Consider the following 17030-nt stretch of genomic DNA (forward strand, 5'->3'; position numbering starts at 1 on the left):
AACATCCTGGGGGTCACCATTGACCAGAAACTTAACTGGACCAGCCACATAAATACTGTGGCAACAAGAGCAGGTCAGAGGCTGGATATTCTGCGGCGAGTGTGTCTCCTCCTGACTCCCCAAAGCCTTTCCACCATCTACAAGGCACAAGTCAGGAGTGTAATGGAATACTCTCCACTTGCCTGGATGAGTGCAGCTGCAACAACACTCGAGCTCGACACCATCCTGGACAAAGCAGCCTGTTTGATTGGCACCCCATCTACCACCTTAAACATTCACTCCCTCCACCACCGGCGTACCATGGCTGCAGTGTGTACCATCTACAAGATGCACTGCAGAAACTCACCAAGGCTTCTTTGGCAGCGCCCCCCAAACCCGTGACCTCTTCCACCTAGAAGGGCAAGGGCAGCAGGCGCATGGGAACACCACCTCCAAGTTCCCCTCCAAGTCACACACCATCCTGACTTAGAAGTATATCGCTGATCCTTTATCATCGCTGGATCAAAATCTTGGAACTCCCTACCTAACAGCGCTGTGGGAGTACCTTCATCACATGGACTGCAGTGGTTCAAGGTGGCGGCTCACCACCACTTTCTCGTGGGCAACTAGGGATGGGCAATAAATGCTGGCTTTGCCAGCGACGCCCAGATCCCATAAGCGATTAAAAAAGAAAAAATATTGGCTCTCCTCGTTCTTCCTACCAAAATGTATCACTTTGCACTTTTCTGAGTTAAATTTCATCTGCCACGTGTCCGCCCATTCCACCAGCCTGTCCATGTCCTCTTGAAGTCTATCATTACCCTCCTCACTGTTCACTATACTTCCAAGTTTTGTGTCATATGCAAATTTTGAAATTGTGCCCTGTACACCCAAGTCTAAGTCATTAATATATATCAAGAAAAGCACTGGTCCCAGTACACCTTCTGTTAGATCCGTGATTCTGGGAGTATGATTTTTTTCAATAACCACATGGATGCTGTAACTTAACAATAAACAGGTATTTACTGGAGGAGCGTAGTCTCAAGACTGGGGGTACAGAGGCATGCGCAAGGCTTATATACAGGTGTGGTCACTGCCGGTACTACAGTATACAGGAGCTGTAAAAGTAGTTCTGTCTTAAAGGTACATACGCTACAATTCCTCCCCTTTTAGATTAGTAGTACCCCTAATATTCAAATAACAATTAACACTTTAACATGTACATTAGACAACAATAGTCCATTTATAGATTCAGTCTTTGGGGCGGCTTCCTGACCCTTTCGGGAAAGCGCCTTTCCTGAGGTTCTCGTTCTTGGTGCAGAGGCGATTCTGGCCCCTTTTCATTGGGTAGTTCATCGGTTTATACTGGTTCTGAGGTAGATGCTACCGGTATGTCGGGTTCATCCCCAGGTACTCGAGACATGGGGTTGACTCGTTCCTGTGATGCTAAGATCTGATCGACGTGGCGTCTCACAATGTTCTCCCCGACATCCACTGTGTACATTAATGGCCCCTGCCTTGTGCATATCGTTCCAGGTTGCCATTTCTCTGTTTGGTAGTCACGGGCCAAGACTGGTTGTCCTACATTGAAGCTCCTTGTCGGCTTCTCATTGATGTGCTGGAATTGTTTGTCCTCAACATTTCTTCGCACATTTGATCTGAGCAAGTCCAGACGAGATCTCAACCTTCGGTTAAAGAACATCATGGCCGGGGTCTGGTTGGTAACTGCATGTGTCGCATTTCGGTAGGCTAATAAGAAATTGTCCACCTTATGCTGTAGTGGAATTTCATCGTCGCACATGGCCTTTATCGCCTTCTTAAAGGTTTGTACGAACCTCTCAGCCAATCCATTTGTGGCTGGATGATACGGGGCGGATGTGTAATGCCTTACCCCATTCCTTCTTATAAATTTTCGAAACTCTTCGGACACAAACTGTGGTCCATTATCAGAGCAAATCTGCTCTGGCAAACCGTTTCTGGCAAATATGGTCCGTAGGACTGCAATCGTTTTCTCTGTAGTGGTTGAGGACATTTTTATCACCTCAGGCCACTTCGAATGAGCATCCACTGCTCTTAAGAACATTGAGTCCATGAATGGACCAGCGAAATCAATATGCACCCGTTGCCATGGAGAGGAGGGCCACTCCCATGGGTGTAGAGGAGCATGTGATGGTGCATTTTGGACCTTCTGGCATCCTGAGCAGCTCTTAGTTAGGTCTTCGATTTGTTGATCGATTCCCGGCCACCACACATAAGCCCTAGCAAGGCTTTTCATTTTCACTCCCCCCAGATGACCTTCATGTAGCTCATTTAGCACTCTCTCCCTTAACTTGGGTGGAATCACCACTCTGGATCCACACATCACTGTCCCCTGGCATACTGACAGCTGTTCTCTTCTGGATGAGAATGCTGGCAACAGTGAGTCGCCATGTGTTGGCCATCCCCTCACCGTCAAATCATATACCCGAGACAGCGTCGGATCATTGCGGGTCTCCTTCTCTATGTCCGCGTTCGTTACTGGCAATCGTTCAATTATTGACGAATAAAATATCTCGATAGGGTCCACTGCTGGTGCTTCCTCCACAGTAGGCAGTGGCAGGCGCGATAGCCCATCAGCGTTCCCATGCTGTTTCGTGCCTTTATATTCTATTTCATATTGATTCGCCCCTAGAAACAGGGACCATCTTTGTAACCGTTGTGCAGTCATCACTGGAACGCCCTTCTTAGGATTAAAGATGGAGACAAGTGGTTGGTGGTCAGTCAGCAAGGTGAACTTCTGCCCATGCAGATAGTGGTTGAATTTTTTTACTCCCCATACTAGGCTAAGGGCCTCCCTGTCAATTTGGGCGTAGTTGCGCTCGGCTGAGGTTAGTGACCGAGACGCAAAGGCTACTGGCCTCTCCAACCCGTCTGGGAATTTGTGCAACAGCACCGCTCCAATACCATAGGGTGATGCATCACATGCCAAACGAATTGGTAGTGCTGGGTTGAAATGGGCCAACACCTCTTTTGATGTGATCAATTCTTTACACTTCTGGAAAGCTCGTCTACGTTCGTCATTCTACTTCCATGGTACCCCTGTTTGCAGTAGGGTGTTCAGTGGGTGTAATACCGTGGACAAATTTGGTAAGAACTTGTGGTAGTAGTTTACCAGCCCGAGGAACGACCTCAGTTGTGACACATTTTCCGGTGCTGGAGCCTTGACTACTGCCTCAATCTTTTCAGGGGACTTATGTAACCCCTCTTCATCGATGACGTGGCCACAATACGAGATCTGTTTCTGGAAAAACTCGCACTTGTGGCGATTAGCTCGTAGCCCATACTCCTTTTAATCTGGTGAGCACCTTCTCCAAGTTGGCGAGGTGATCACTGTCATTTTCGCCCGTGACCAGGATGTCGTCCAAATAACACTGGGTCCCTGGAATCCCTTGCAGGACTTGATCCATTGCCCTTTGCCAGATAGCCGGAGCCGAGGCTACCCCGAACACCAGCCGGTTGTATTGATAGAGACCTTTATGAGTGTTAATCGTAAGGTATTGTTTCGAAGCTTCTTCTACTTCCATATGCAAGTACGCCTGGGCTAGATCAATTTTGGTGAAGTGTTTACCTCCAGATAGTGAGGCGAAAATATCCTCAATTCGTGGAAGCGAACATTGTACCGTGTGAAGGACTGGGTTCACTGTCACCTTAAAATCCCCACAGATGCGGACCTCCTTTGGTTCCCCAGGCGTATTACTCAACGACCTCTTCATTACAGGAACAATGGGTGTAGCCCACTCGCTCCAGTCCACTTTGGACAGTACTCCTGAACGTTCCAACCCTTCCAGCTCTGCTTCGACAGCTGGTCTGATCGCATAAGGCACTGGTCTGGCCTTCAGAAACTTTGGGCTTGCATTTTCCTCTATTTTAATCGTTGCTGTTATGCCTTTTAGTGTTCCGAGTCCCTCCTGGAACACTACTTTTGCGTCGGTTAGCATTTTTGACAGTCGTCCAGGTGTGACGTCGTCATTCTTTTTGGCCTCAACCTTCAGTGCCTGTATGGAATGCCAATCTAATTGTATCTTCCGGATCCATTCACGTCCTAGCAGTGGTGGTCCTCCATCTGGCAATACATATATATCCATTTTAGGTTTTTCCTGGCCTTTATATATCACTTTCACCCTTATTTTTCCTTTGGGGTAGACTTTTTGCCCCGTATACGTCTTCAAGACAATCTCTAGCTTTCAAGGGTATATGTGAAAATAGCCGCTTGTAGTCCCTTTGGTTTATGACTGTTAGGGCTGATCCTGTGTCCAATTCCATTTTCACTTGGACTCCGTCTATCTTGAGTGTAACCCAGCTAGTCTGGTGATCCTCCATTTTGGTTACCTTATGTAGTTTCAGACAACCCAGCTCCTTGCTTCCGGAGTCTCTGTCACTTTTCTGTTCGTCTGAATCACTGTCCGTCACCTGGTGTACCTTTTTGTACTTCTCCTGTGGAGATTTCTTACTGTTGGTTTTCTTCCCAGACCTGCAGACTCTTGCTATGTGTCCTGCTTTTCCACACTGTCTGCACACTTGGTCCTTGAACCAACAATCCTTCTGGTCATGTGTTGTTCTGCCGCAACGATAGCACTTCCCTGTTCCATAGGACATTTCATTGGTGCCATATTCTTGCGGTCTCCGTTGTATCTCTGCAGCGCCCCTTGCGGCTGCTTCGTGTGATACTACCATACTGAAAGCTTTGTCCAGCGTAAGATCCTTTTCTGATAGAAGCCGTTTCTGGGTTCCTTCACTTTGTAGCCCACACACAAACTTGTCCCTTAATGTATCTGCTAGTCCCGCTCCAAACTGGCAGTGTTTCGATAGCTTGCGCAGTTCCGTTAGGTACTCAGCATTGCTTTCGTCTTTGTGTTGGTTCCTTTTATGGAACTTAAATCGTTCTGCTATCAGCAGCGGTGTGGGGTTTAAGTGGTCCTGTAGGATTTCTACTATGCTTTCGAAATTCTTGTTCACCGGCTTCTCTGGGGTTATTAGATTTCGCAGTAACCCATAAGTTTTTGCACCCATGGAATTTAACAAAACCAGTGCTTTCCTAGCATCTGGCACTTCATTCGCCCTGCAGTACACCTCAATACGTTCCACATATGTCGCCCAATCTTCGACTTCATTTTCGAATGTAGAGATACTGCCACTCTTCGGCATCCCTGGGTGTGATTTAACTGTCAAAAATGGTGTCTCCCGCGCTTCCCCTTCTTCTCCGCTGGCACAAAATGGCGTCTCCCGCGCTTTCCTTCCTTCCCGCGCTCGCCCTTCTTCTCCGCTGCGGCTTCTAAAAATGGCGTCTCCCGCGCTCTTCCTTCTCCGCGGCTCAATGGTGTCTCCCGCGCTCTCCCTTCTTCTCCCCGCGGACACTGTTCAGCCCTTGAGCCCTGGCTGTGCTCTGCGCTTTTTTTTTTTTTTTTCTCGACGCCGCTCGGTCCTGAACCCGGCTGTTGCTTTACCCTCTCTCCGTTTTTTTTTTCTCGACGCTGCTCGGTTTTCAACCCCCGGCTGCGCCCTGTGCGCTTCACCCTCTGTCTTACCCCGTCGACGCTGCTCGGTTTTCTCTCCGCCGTCGGTCGGCTCCAGCCGCCGCTGTCCGGGAAGGGTCTGCGCTGGACCTGTCGTCGGTCTCTTGCTGATCGTGGCTGGGGAACCAAGCCCGGCCCTCCACAGCCTCCCCTGCGATGTTCACTCTCTGCCGGACGACTGGGCGGTTGCTCGTGGTTGATGCCCGTGTTCCTGGCCTCGACTTTCTTACACCGCCCTCCCGGAGCGAATCCTCGAAGGGAAATGCAGAGTTGCAGGTAGATTCGAATCGACACTCGTCGCCACTGTTAGATCCGTGATTCTGAGAGTATGTTTTTCAATAACCACACGGATGCTGTAACTTAATAAACAGGTATTAACTGGAGGAGGGTAGTCTCAAGACTGGGGGTACAGAGGCATGCGCAAGGCTTATATACAGGTGTGGTCACTGCCGGTACTACAGTATACAGGAGCTGTAAAAGTAGTTCTGTCTTAAAGGTACATACACTACACCTTCCTCCAGTCCAATAAACAACCGTTCACCACTACTCTGTTTCCTGTCACTTAGCCAATTTCGTATCCATGCTGCCACTGTCCCTTTTAATCCATGGGCTTCAACTTTGCTGGCAAGCCTATTATGTGGCACTTTATCAAACGTCTTTTGGAAGTCCATGTACACCACGTCAACTGCATTGCCCTCATTGACCCTCTCTGTTACCTCATCAAAAAACGCAATCAAGTTAGTTAAACATGTGCTGGCTTTCCTTAATTAATCCACACTTGTCCAAGTGACTCTTAATTTTGTCCTGGATTATCGTTTCTAAAAGCTTCCCACTACCGAGGTAAAACTGACTGGCCTGTAGTCGCTGGGTTTATCCTTACACCCTTTTTTGAACAAGGGTGTAACATTTGCAATTCTCCAGTGTTCTGGCACCACCCCTGTATCCAAGGAGGATTGGAAGATTATGGCCAGTAGCTCCACAATTTCCACCTTTTTCCCTCCGCATCCAAGGATGCATCCCATCCGGTCCTGGTGACTTATCTACTTTAAGTACAGCCAGCCTTTCTAGTACCTCTATCAATTTTTATCCCATCCAGTATCTCAACCATCTCCTCTTTCACTGTGACTTAAGTAGCATCTTCTTCCTTGGTAAAGACAGATGCAAAGTACTCGTTTATTACCTCAGCCATGCCCTCTGCCTCCATGCGTAGGTCTCTATTTTGATCTCTAATCGGCCCCACCCCTCTTAGTACCCATTTACTATTTATATACCTATAGAAGACTTTTGGGATTCCCTTCTACGTTGGCTACCAATCTATTCTCATACTCTCTCTTTGCCCCTCTTATTTCCTTTTCACTTCTCTTCTGAACTTTCTATATTCAGCCTGGTTCTCACTTATTTTCTTAACCTGACATCTGTTATACACTCCCTTTTTCTGCTTCATCTTGCTCTCTATCTCTTTCGTCACTAAGGGGGGCTCTGGCTTTACCCTACCTTTCCGCATCATGGGAATGTACCTTGACTGTACCCAAACCATTTCCTCTTTAAAAGCAACCCATTGCTCGATTACAGTTTTGCCTGCTAATCTTTGATTCCAATTTACCCGGGCCAGATCCATTCTCAACCCACTGAAATTGGCCTTCTTCCAATTAAGTATTTTTACTCTAGATTTCTCCCTGTCCTTTCCCATAGCTAATCTAAACCTTATGATACTGTGATCACTGTTCCCTAAATGTTCCCCTACTGGCACTTGCTCTACTTGACCCACCTCATTCCCCAGAACCAGATCCAGCAATGCCTCCTTCCTCGTTGGGCCGGAAACATGTACTGCAGTGAGCATTTGACCAGGTTCTCAGCATTCCCGAGCCTGGGAAAAACCAACCACGGGTTCGATTGGGGAATCAGTCTCTGGCAGTCACTGCATGTGCAAGAGTGGGTGAGGCCGGATGGAGCTGTAGAAGTCAGTGACCACCGGGTAGGAGGGGGAGATCCTGTGGATGAGTATTTGCTGAGGTGCTGCCCCTTTTGTTTCTGGGTCCTGGTCACTTGCAGTGTTGCAGCTGACACTGCCACCCTGTACCCAGGCTGTCCCATTCCAAGCCCAGGCCAGACTGTCCCAGTCCCAGCCCAGGTCAGCTGTTCATCTCCAGCAACAACTTGCATTTATATAGCGCCTTTAATGTAGTAAAACGTCCCCAGGTGCTTCACAGGAGCGTTAGACACAAATTGACACCGAGCCACATGAGATATTAGACAACTGACCAAAGGCTTGGTCAAAGAGGTCGGTTCTAAGGGGCGCTTTAAAGGAGGAGCGAGAGGTACAGTGGTGGCAAGGTTTAGGGAGGGAACTCGAGTTTAGGGCCGAGGCAGGTGAAGGCACGGCCGCCCCTATATTGCCCTATGGGGAGCTATATTTAATGATTTGAGGACCACCCTCCAGTTTGTTACGGTGACATTAAATGCTCCAGACTTTCTCCCCCTCAGGATGTTGATGATCCATTGCTGGATATGAAGACCCCTGTCCTGTTTGTGATCGGGCAGAACTCAGTGCAGTGCAGCACTGACGCCATCGAGGATTTCCGGGAGAAGCTTCGAGCCGAAAACAGTATGGTGATAGTTGGAGGCACAGACGACAATCTCAGGTACTAGCACTGCTTGACATCTAATTCATCCCCTTCTGTGGCTCAGTGAGTTGCCTCTGAGTCAGAAGGTCGTCGGTTCAAGTCCCACTCCAAAGACTTGAGCACATAATCCAGGCTGACCCTCCCAGTGCAGTACTGAGAGTGTGCTGTACTGTCGGAGGGGCAGTACTGAGAGAGTGCTGTACTGTCGGAGGGGGCAGTACTGAGGGAGTGTGGTAAACCACTGTTATACCTGTCTGTATGTGTATGTGTATTCCACTAGGTACAGGTCTGGACATGCCTCGGCTGACTCCTCCCACTATTCCAGGTATATAAGTGACTACCTCCCAATCCCTTAGTATTCTGGACGGGTCGACCACTCGAGACAAGACCTTCATTCTGTAGTTAATAAAAGCCTGGTTGTTACTCGCTTAACCTCAGTCTTTTGAGTAATTGATGGCGCATCAATTTTATTAACTACATTTTTTATAATGGAGAAGATCCTCACACCAGCATGCCTGGACCTGGACAGTCGGGAAGCGGACGCTTCCACCAAGTTTGCTCACTGGCTCACGTGCTTCGAGACATTCCTGACTGCCTCCACTGCGGTCGTAACGGATGCGGACAAACTGTCTGTCCTGATCTCCAAGGTGAACCACCAAGCGTACTCAGTCATCCGGGACGCGACCTCGTACACAGCCGCCCTCCAGCTCCTCAAGACCCAGTACACGCGCCCTGTGAACGAAGTATATGCCAGGCACCTTCTGGGGAGTCGCAAGCAACAACCTGGGGAATCGACTGAGGAATACCTCCAAGCACTGTCCGTGCTTGGCCGGGCCTGTGGGTGTAAGGCGGTAACGCCCGCTAAGTACACGGAGGAACTGATCCGGGATGCCTTCGTAGCGGGCCACAGGTCCAACTACACCCGACAGCGACTGCTGGAGCAGAGTGACCTCACCCTCGACAAAGCCTCCGAAATCGCACTAACGCTGGACGCAGCCTACCGGGGCATGGATGCCTACTCCTCTGCACCGTGGACGCCGCGGGGAACGACAACCTGGGACACGGTAGGACAGCCCCATAGCACCGTGCCACCCCAGCCACAGCCCAACAACGGCCCAACTACCGCAGCAGTGTCCCAAGGCCAGAAATGCTACTTCTGTGGCCAGTCCAAACACCCCAGAGTGCGCTGCCCGGCGAAGAATGCGACCTGCTCGGGTTGCGGGAAAAAGGGACACTATGCCAGCGTCTGCAAGGCCAAAGCCACCCCGAACGCCAGCAGCGCCGCGTGTGGGCCGGGCGAGCCGCCATCTTGGGCCCCCAACAGCGCCGCGCGTGGGCCGCCATCTTGGGCCTCCCCAGCCATGTGCGAACCACCGCAGCAGCAGCCATCTTGGACGACTCCAGCCACATGGGAATCATGGACGCCGCCATCTTGAACACCAGCCGGGACGCAGCAGACCGCCAAACCCCCCCCCCCCCCCCCATCTGATACCCGCAGCGACACACCGACCCCTACGCTGGCCTCCGTTACGCTGGACCAAACGAGACCGCACCAACTAGCTCGGTCCAAAATGGACGTTAAGGTAAACGGCCATGCAATAAACTGCCTTTTTGACTCCGGGAGCACAGAGAGCTTCATCCACCCCGACACGGTGCGGCGTTGCTCTCTCCCAGTCCTGCCTGCGCACCAGCGGATTTCTATGGCCTCCGAGTCCCAGTCAGCGGACATTGGCGGCTACTGCGTGGTGACACTAGTAGTAGACGGGACTGTGTTCAATAATTTTAAACTCCTGGTCCTGCCCGACCTCTGCGCTGCCGTCCTACTGGGGTTGGATTTCCAGTGCCACCTCAAAAGCGTTACGATGGCGTACGGTGGCCCCCTCCCCCCACTCACAGTCCGCAGCCAGCAGCCTCCAAATTGCCCGCCGCGCACTAGATGCAACCTCTCCACACTCAGAGTCCCACCCCCCCCCCCCACTGTTTGCTAACCTCACCCCCGACTGTAAGCCCATCGCCACAAAGAGCAGGCGATACAGTGCCGGGGACAGGGTTTTCATCAAAACCGAAGTGGAGCGGCTCCTGAAGGAGGGGATTATTGAGGGCAGCTCCAGCCCCTGGCGAGCCCAGGTTGTGGTCATTAAGACCGGCGAGAAACAATGCCTGGTCATCGACTACAGCCAAACAATAAACCGCTACACCCTGCTGGACGCCTACCCACTCCCCCGCATAGCTGACATGGTCAACCAGATCCCGCAGTACCACGTCTTTTCGACCATTGACCTGAAATCAACGTACCACCAGCTCCCCATCCGCCCTGAAGACCGCCAGTATACTGCTTTTGAGGCAAACGGCCGCCTCTATCACTTCCTTAGGGTTCCTTTCGGCGTCACCAACGGGGTCTCCGTCTTCCAAAGGGAGATGGACCGGATGGTCGATCAAAACGCGCTGCAGGCCACTTTCCCTTACCTAGACAATGTGACCATCTGCGGCCATGACTTGCAGGACCATGACGCAAACCTCGAGAAATTCCTCCGCACCGCCCAACTCCTGAACCTGACATATAACAAGGAGATGTGCATATTCCGCACAGACCGCCTCGCCATCCTTGGCTGTGTTGTGGAACACGGGGTCATCGGTCCTGACCCGGACCGGATGCGTCCCCTTATGGAACTCCCACTGCCTAAAAGCCCTGAAGAGGTGCCTAGGGTTTTTTTCCTACTACGCTCAGTGGGTCCCCTACTATGCAGACAAAGCCCGTCCGCTGATCAAATCCACCTCTTTTCCCCTGATGGCAGAGGCCCGCTTGGCCTTCCACCGTATCAAGGAGGACATTGCCAAAGCCACCATGCACGCAGTGGACGAATCCATCCCCTTCCAGGTGGAAAGCGATGCGTCCGACTTCGCTCTGGCCGCCACCCTTAATCAGGCGGGGAGACCTGTGGCATTCTTCTCACGAACCCTCCAGGGCCCGGAGACCAGACACTCCGCGGTCGAGAAGGAGGCCCAGGCTATTGTGGAGGCTGTGCGTCATTGGAGGCACTACCTGGCCGGAAAACGATTTACCCTGCTCACTGACCAGCGTTCAGTTGCTTTTATGTTCAACAACAAGCAGAGGGGCAAAATCAAAAATGACAAGATCCTGAGGTGGAGAATCGAACTTTCCACCTACAACTACGAGATCTTGTACCGGCCTGGGAAGCTCAATGAACCCCCAGATGCCCTATCGTGTGGCACCTGCGCCAGCGCGCAGATCGATAGGCTGAGGGCCCTCCACAATGACCTCTGCCACCCGGGGGTCACCAGGTTCTTCCACTTCATCAAGGCCCGCAACCTGCCTTACTCCATCGAGGAGGTCAGGACCATGACCAAGAACTGCCAAGTCTGCGCTGAGTGCAAACCGCACTTTTATAGACCAGACAGAGCCCACCTGATAAAAGCCACTCGCCCTTTCGAACGCCTGAGCGTCGATTTTAAAGGGCCTCTCCCCTCCTCCGACCGCAATGTGTACTTCCTCAACATCATTGACGAGTACTCCCGTTTCCCGTTCGCTATCCCCTGCTCGGACATGACCAGTGCCACGGTCATTAAATCTCTGAACAGCCTCTTCACCCTGTTCGGTTTCCCCAGCTATATCCATAGTGACCGGGGCTCATCGTTTATGAGCGACGAACTCCGCCAGTACCTGCTCGCTAGGGGTATAGCCACAAGCAGGACCACCAGTTACAACCCCCGGGGGAACGGACAGGTGGAAAGAGAGAATGCAACAGTTTGGAAGGCCGCCCTACTAGCCTTAAAGTCTAGGGGCCTTCCGACCTCCCACTGGCAGGAGGTGCTCCCCGATGCGCTCCACTCGATTCAGTCACTGCTCTACACTGCCACCAATGCCACCCCTCACGAGAAAATGTTTGTCTTCCCAAGGAAGTCCACATCGGGGACATCGTTACCGCCATGGCTGACGTCCTCAGGGCCGGTACTACTGAAGACACGTGAGGGCCAATAAAACGGACCCCCTGGTCGAGAGGGTCGACCTCCTCCACGCCAACCCCCAGTACGCTTACATTGCATACCCGGACGGGCGGGAGGACAGTCTCCATACGAGACCTCGCACCCTCGGGGACCGCTGTAGGGCGGGAGGACACAGTCTCCATACGAGACCTCTGTAACCCACTACCCATTACCACCCCCCCCCCCCCCCCCCCCAACGACCCGATATCCAACCCCAGCAGCCGGCTCGCCTCGGACCGTCACCCACGAGGACTACACTCCAGGGCCCCAGCCTACACGGGACGCGACGCCGGAAGCTCCACCACCCCTGCCGTCGCCACGTCGATCACAGCGGCGGACAAGACCTCCGGAGAGACTCCAATACACGAACTTTTAAATACACTTCACCCCGCCGGACTCATTTTTAAACAAGGGGTGAATGTGGTAAACCACTGTTATACCTGTCTGTATGTGTATGTGTAGTCCACTAGGTACAGGTCTGGACATGCCTCGGCTGACTCCTCCCACTATTCCAGGTATATAAGTGACTACCTCCCAGTCCCTTAGTATTCTGGACGGGTCGACCACTCGAGACAAGACCTTCATTCTGTAGTTAATAAAAGCCTGGTTGTTACTCGCTTAACCTCAGTCTTTTGAGTAATTGATGGCGCATCAGGGAGCGCTGCTCTGTCGCAGGGGCAGTACTGAGGGAGCGCTGCTCTGTCGCAGGGGCAGTACTGAGGGAGCGCTGCTCTGTCGCAGGGGCAGTACTGAGGGAGCGCTGCTCTGTCGCAGGGGCAGCACTGAGGGAGCGCTGCTCTGTCGCAGGGGCAGTACTGAGGGAGCGCTGCGCTGTCGGAGGGGCAGTACTGAGGGAGCGCTGCTCTGTCGCAGGGGCAGTACTGAGGGAGCGCTGCGCTGTCGCGGGGCAGTACTGAGGGAGCGCTGCGCTGTCGCAGGGGCAGCACTGAGGGAGCGCTGCGCTGTCGCAGGGGCAGCACTGAGGGAGCGCTGCTCTGTCGCAGGGGCAGTACTGAGGGAGCGCTGCTCTGTCGCAGGGGCAGTACTGAGGGAGCACCGCACTGTCGCAGGGGCAGCACTGAGGGAGCGCTGCTCTGTCGCAGGGGCAGTACTGAGGGAGCGCTGCACTGTCGGAGGGGCAGTACTGAGGGAGCGCTGCGCTGTCGCAGGGGCAGCACTGAGGGAGCGCTGCTCTGTCGCAGGGGCAGTACTGAGGGAGCGCTGCTCTGTCGCAGGGGCAGCACTGAGGGAGCGCTGCGCTGTCGCAGGGGCAGCACTGAGGGAGCGCTGCGCTGTCGCAGGGGCAGCACTGAGGGAGCGCTGCGCTGTCGCAGGGGCAGCACTGAGGGAGCGCTGCTCTGTCGCAGGGGCAGTACTGAGGGAGCGCTGCACTGTCGGAGGGGCAGTACTGAGGGAGCGCTGCGCTGTCGCAGGGGCAGCACTGAGGGAGCGCTGCGCTGTCGCAGGGGCAGCACTGAGGGAGCGCTGCGCTGTCGCAGGGGCAGCACTGAGGGAGCGCTGCTCTGTCGCAGGGGCAGTACTGAGGGAGCGCTGCACTGTCGGAGGGGCAGTACTGAGGGAGCGCTGCGCTGTCGCAGGGGCAGCACTGAGGGAGCGCTGCTCTGTCGCAGGGGCAGTACTGAGGGAGCGCTGCTCTGTCGCGGGGCAGTACTGAGGGAGCGCTGCGCTGTCGCAGGGGCAGCACTGAGGGAGCGCTGCGCTGTCGCAGGGGCAGCACTGAGGGAGCGCTGCGCTGTCGCAGGGGCAGCACTGAGGGAGTGCTGCGCTGTCGCAGGGGCAGCACTGAGGGAGTGCTGCACTGTCGGAGGGGCGGTACTGAGGGAGCGCTACAAAATTGGACTTGCCATCTTTTGGATTAGACCGAGGCCCTGTCTGCCCCCTCGGGTGGATGTAAAAATTCCCAGATGGTTGTTTATTATCTTGCTGTGCAAATTGCCACGTTTCCTATATTACAGCAGTGTCTACACTTCAAAGTACTGAATTGGCTGTAAAGCAGTTTGGAACGACTTGAGGTTGTGAACGGCTCTATAGAAATGTAAGTTCTTTCTTCCCCCTCTCCTTGCTGGAGTCTGGTTTCATAGGTGCTGCAGGGCTTCACCGAAGGGATCACTCCATTTCATGAGGCAGATCCCAGCAGAGCTCGATACTGGCCTAATTCACATATGGAGGGAATCACACAATACCAGCGAGGAGCAGGAGCTTCGAGCTAGTTCCTCCACCGCCTCACCCCACCCCTGACCGGGCAGGGAGGGCGGAGAGAGTGTCTGTTCTTTGGGGGGGTGTTTGGGCTGAGTACAAAACTCATTGTGTTTTTTTACTGCAGGATAAGCAAAGCGAAGAAGAAGATGGAGGGTCTAACGCAGAGCATGGTGGACAGGTGTATCCAGGTATGCACACTCAGTGTTGCACTGTCACTCACAGGTAGACTCTGACACACTCGTACTCGTGTGCACACTCATTTTCACTCTACCACAATCTCACACTTCATGCACTGACTCGTCACTCACGAGTGTCTGCTTTCTTCCCCCCCCTTCCAGGGGCTGTCTCGTTCCCTCCCCCTCCCCGAGGTGGTGCTGCAAGGCAATGTGTAATGAAAAGTTATTAACAGTAACATGCCCTTTGTGGATCTTTAAAACTCAGGATGAAATTGGCGATTTCCTCACCGGTGTCCTGACCAAGACTGAAACACAGTCGGGGGTTGAAGCCAAGGATGTGGATGTGGAGAAGAGAAAGCGATGTCGGGATGCACGCAGGGACTTGGCCTTCGAGCTTCCAGAGCGAAGCAGCCGCCCGGCCTCTCCCTTCAGCCGAGTGCCGGCCTCTCCCTCCGGCTCAGAGGTGAGTTACTCTATAACCATGTTCACCCATCACCCCTGTGCTCGCTGACCTACATTGGCTACTGGTCTGGCAATGCCTCCATGGCCTCGCCCCTCCATATCTCTGTAACCTCCCCCAGCCCTGCATCCCACTGAGATCCCCGAGCTCCTCCAATTCTGGCCTCTTGCGCATCCCTGATTTTAATTGCTCCACCATTGGCGGCCATGCCTTCAGCTGCCAAGGCCCTAAACTCAGGAAGTCCCTCCCTAAACCTCTCTGCCTCTCTACCTCTCTCTCCTCCAAGACTCTCCTTTAAACCTGCCTCTTCTGTCCGAATATCTCCTTCTGAAACTCTGTGCAAGCTGTTGTTGCTCAATGGAGCCAGGCTGGGCACCATTTTAACTGCGGGGACTTTGTGCTGCAGTGTGGCACAGTGCTTTGTAAAGGAGGTGCGGCAGAGCTATTTGAAACATAGAAGATAGGAGCAGGAGTAGGCCATTCGGCCCCTCGAGCCTGCTCCGCCATTCGATGAGATCATGGCTGATCATCCAAACTCAGTACCCCGTACCTGCCTTCTCCCCATATCCCTTGATACCTTTAGCTCTAAGAAATATATCTAACTCCTTCTTGAATATATTTAAAGACTTGGCCTCAACCGCCTTCTGTGGTAGAGAATTCCACAGGTTCACCACTCTCTGGGTGAAGAAATTCTTCCTTATCTCTGTCCTAAATGGCTTACCCCTTATCCTTAGACTATGACCCCTGGTTCTGGACTCTCCGACCATCGGGAACATTCTACCTGCATCTAGTTTGTCCAGACCTGTCAGAATTTTATAAGTTTCGATGAGATCCCCTCTCATTGTTCTAAACTCCAGCGAGTACAAGCCCAATGGACCCAATCTCTCCTCATACGTCATTCCTGCCATCCCAGGGATCAGCCTTGTGAATCTTCACTGAACTCCTTCCATGGCAAGAACATCCTTCCTCAGATAAGGCGACCAAAACTGCACACAGTACTCAAGGTGTGGTCTCACCAAGGCCCTGTACAACTGCAGCAGGACATCCTTGCTCCTGTACTCAAAGCCTTTTGCTATGAAGGCCAACATACCATTTGCCTTCTTCACCGCCTGCTGCACCTGCATGTTTACCTTCAGCGACTGGTGCACAAGGACACCCAGGTCTCGTTCCACTTCCCCTTCTCCCAATCTATTGCCATTCAGATAATAGTCTGCCTTTCTGTTTTTGACACCAAAGTGGATAACCTCGCATTTATCCATGTTATATTGCATCTGCCACACTTCTGCCCAATCACCCAACCTGTCCAAATCATCATGGAGTTTCTCGGTATCCTCCTCGCAGCACACACGCCCACCCAGCTTTGTGTCGTCTGCAAACTTGGAGATATTACATCCAGTTCCCTTATCTAGATCATTAATGTATATTGTGAATAGCTGGGGTCCAAGGACCGATCCCTGCGGTACCCCACTAGTCACTGCCTGCCACTCGGAAAAAGACCCGTTAATTCCTACGCTCTGCTTTCTGTCCGCCAACCAGTTCTCTATCCAAGTCAATACCTTGCCCCCAATCCCATGTGCCTTAACTTTACACGCTAATCTCTTATGCGGGACCTTATCGAAAGCCTTTTGAAAGTCCAAATACACCACATCTACTGGTTCTCCCTTATCTATTTTCCCAGTTACATCCTCAAAAAATTCCAGTAGATTAGTCAAGCATGATTTACCTTTTGTAAATCCATGTTGACTTTGTCCGATCCTGTCACTGTTTTCCAAGTGCTCAGCTATTACATCCTTTATAATGGACTCTAGCATTTTCCCTACTACCGATGTCAGGCTTACCGGTCTGTAATTCCCCGCTTTCTCTCTACCACCTTTTTTGAATAGTGGGGTAACATTAGCTACCCTCCAATCCATGGGTACTGTTCCAGAGTCTGTCGAGTTCTGGAAGATGACCAGCAATGCATCTACTATTTCCAGGGCCACTTCCTTAAGTACCCTAGGATGTAGATCAGGCC

The 17030-nt window shown here is 52.4% G+C and overlaps 1 protein-coding gene across 1 annotated transcript in view; it reads left to right on the top strand.

Moving 5' to 3' along the window:
- LOC147097832 (KAT8 regulatory NSL complex subunit 3-like) overlaps nucleotides 1-17030 on the top strand; it is a 57965-nt gene that overhangs the window by 5341 nt on the left and 35594 nt on the right. The window contains exons 2-4 of the mRNA XM_085970863.1: nucleotides 8016-8173; nucleotides 14505-14568; nucleotides 14822-15019. Coding sequence (XP_085826989.1) covers nucleotides 8016-8173; nucleotides 14505-14568; nucleotides 14822-15019 — 420 coding nt within the window. The remainder of the gene's footprint in view (nucleotides 1-8015; nucleotides 8174-14504; nucleotides 14569-14821; nucleotides 15020-17030) is intronic.

The sequence above is a fragment of the Somniosus microcephalus genome, chromosome 30, assembly GCF_052327205.1.
Source record: "Somniosus microcephalus isolate GS21.2 chromosome 30, FLI_Smic_1.0, whole genome shotgun sequence".
Taxonomy (NCBI): domain Eukaryota; kingdom Metazoa; phylum Chordata; class Chondrichthyes; order Squaliformes; family Somniosidae; genus Somniosus; species Somniosus microcephalus.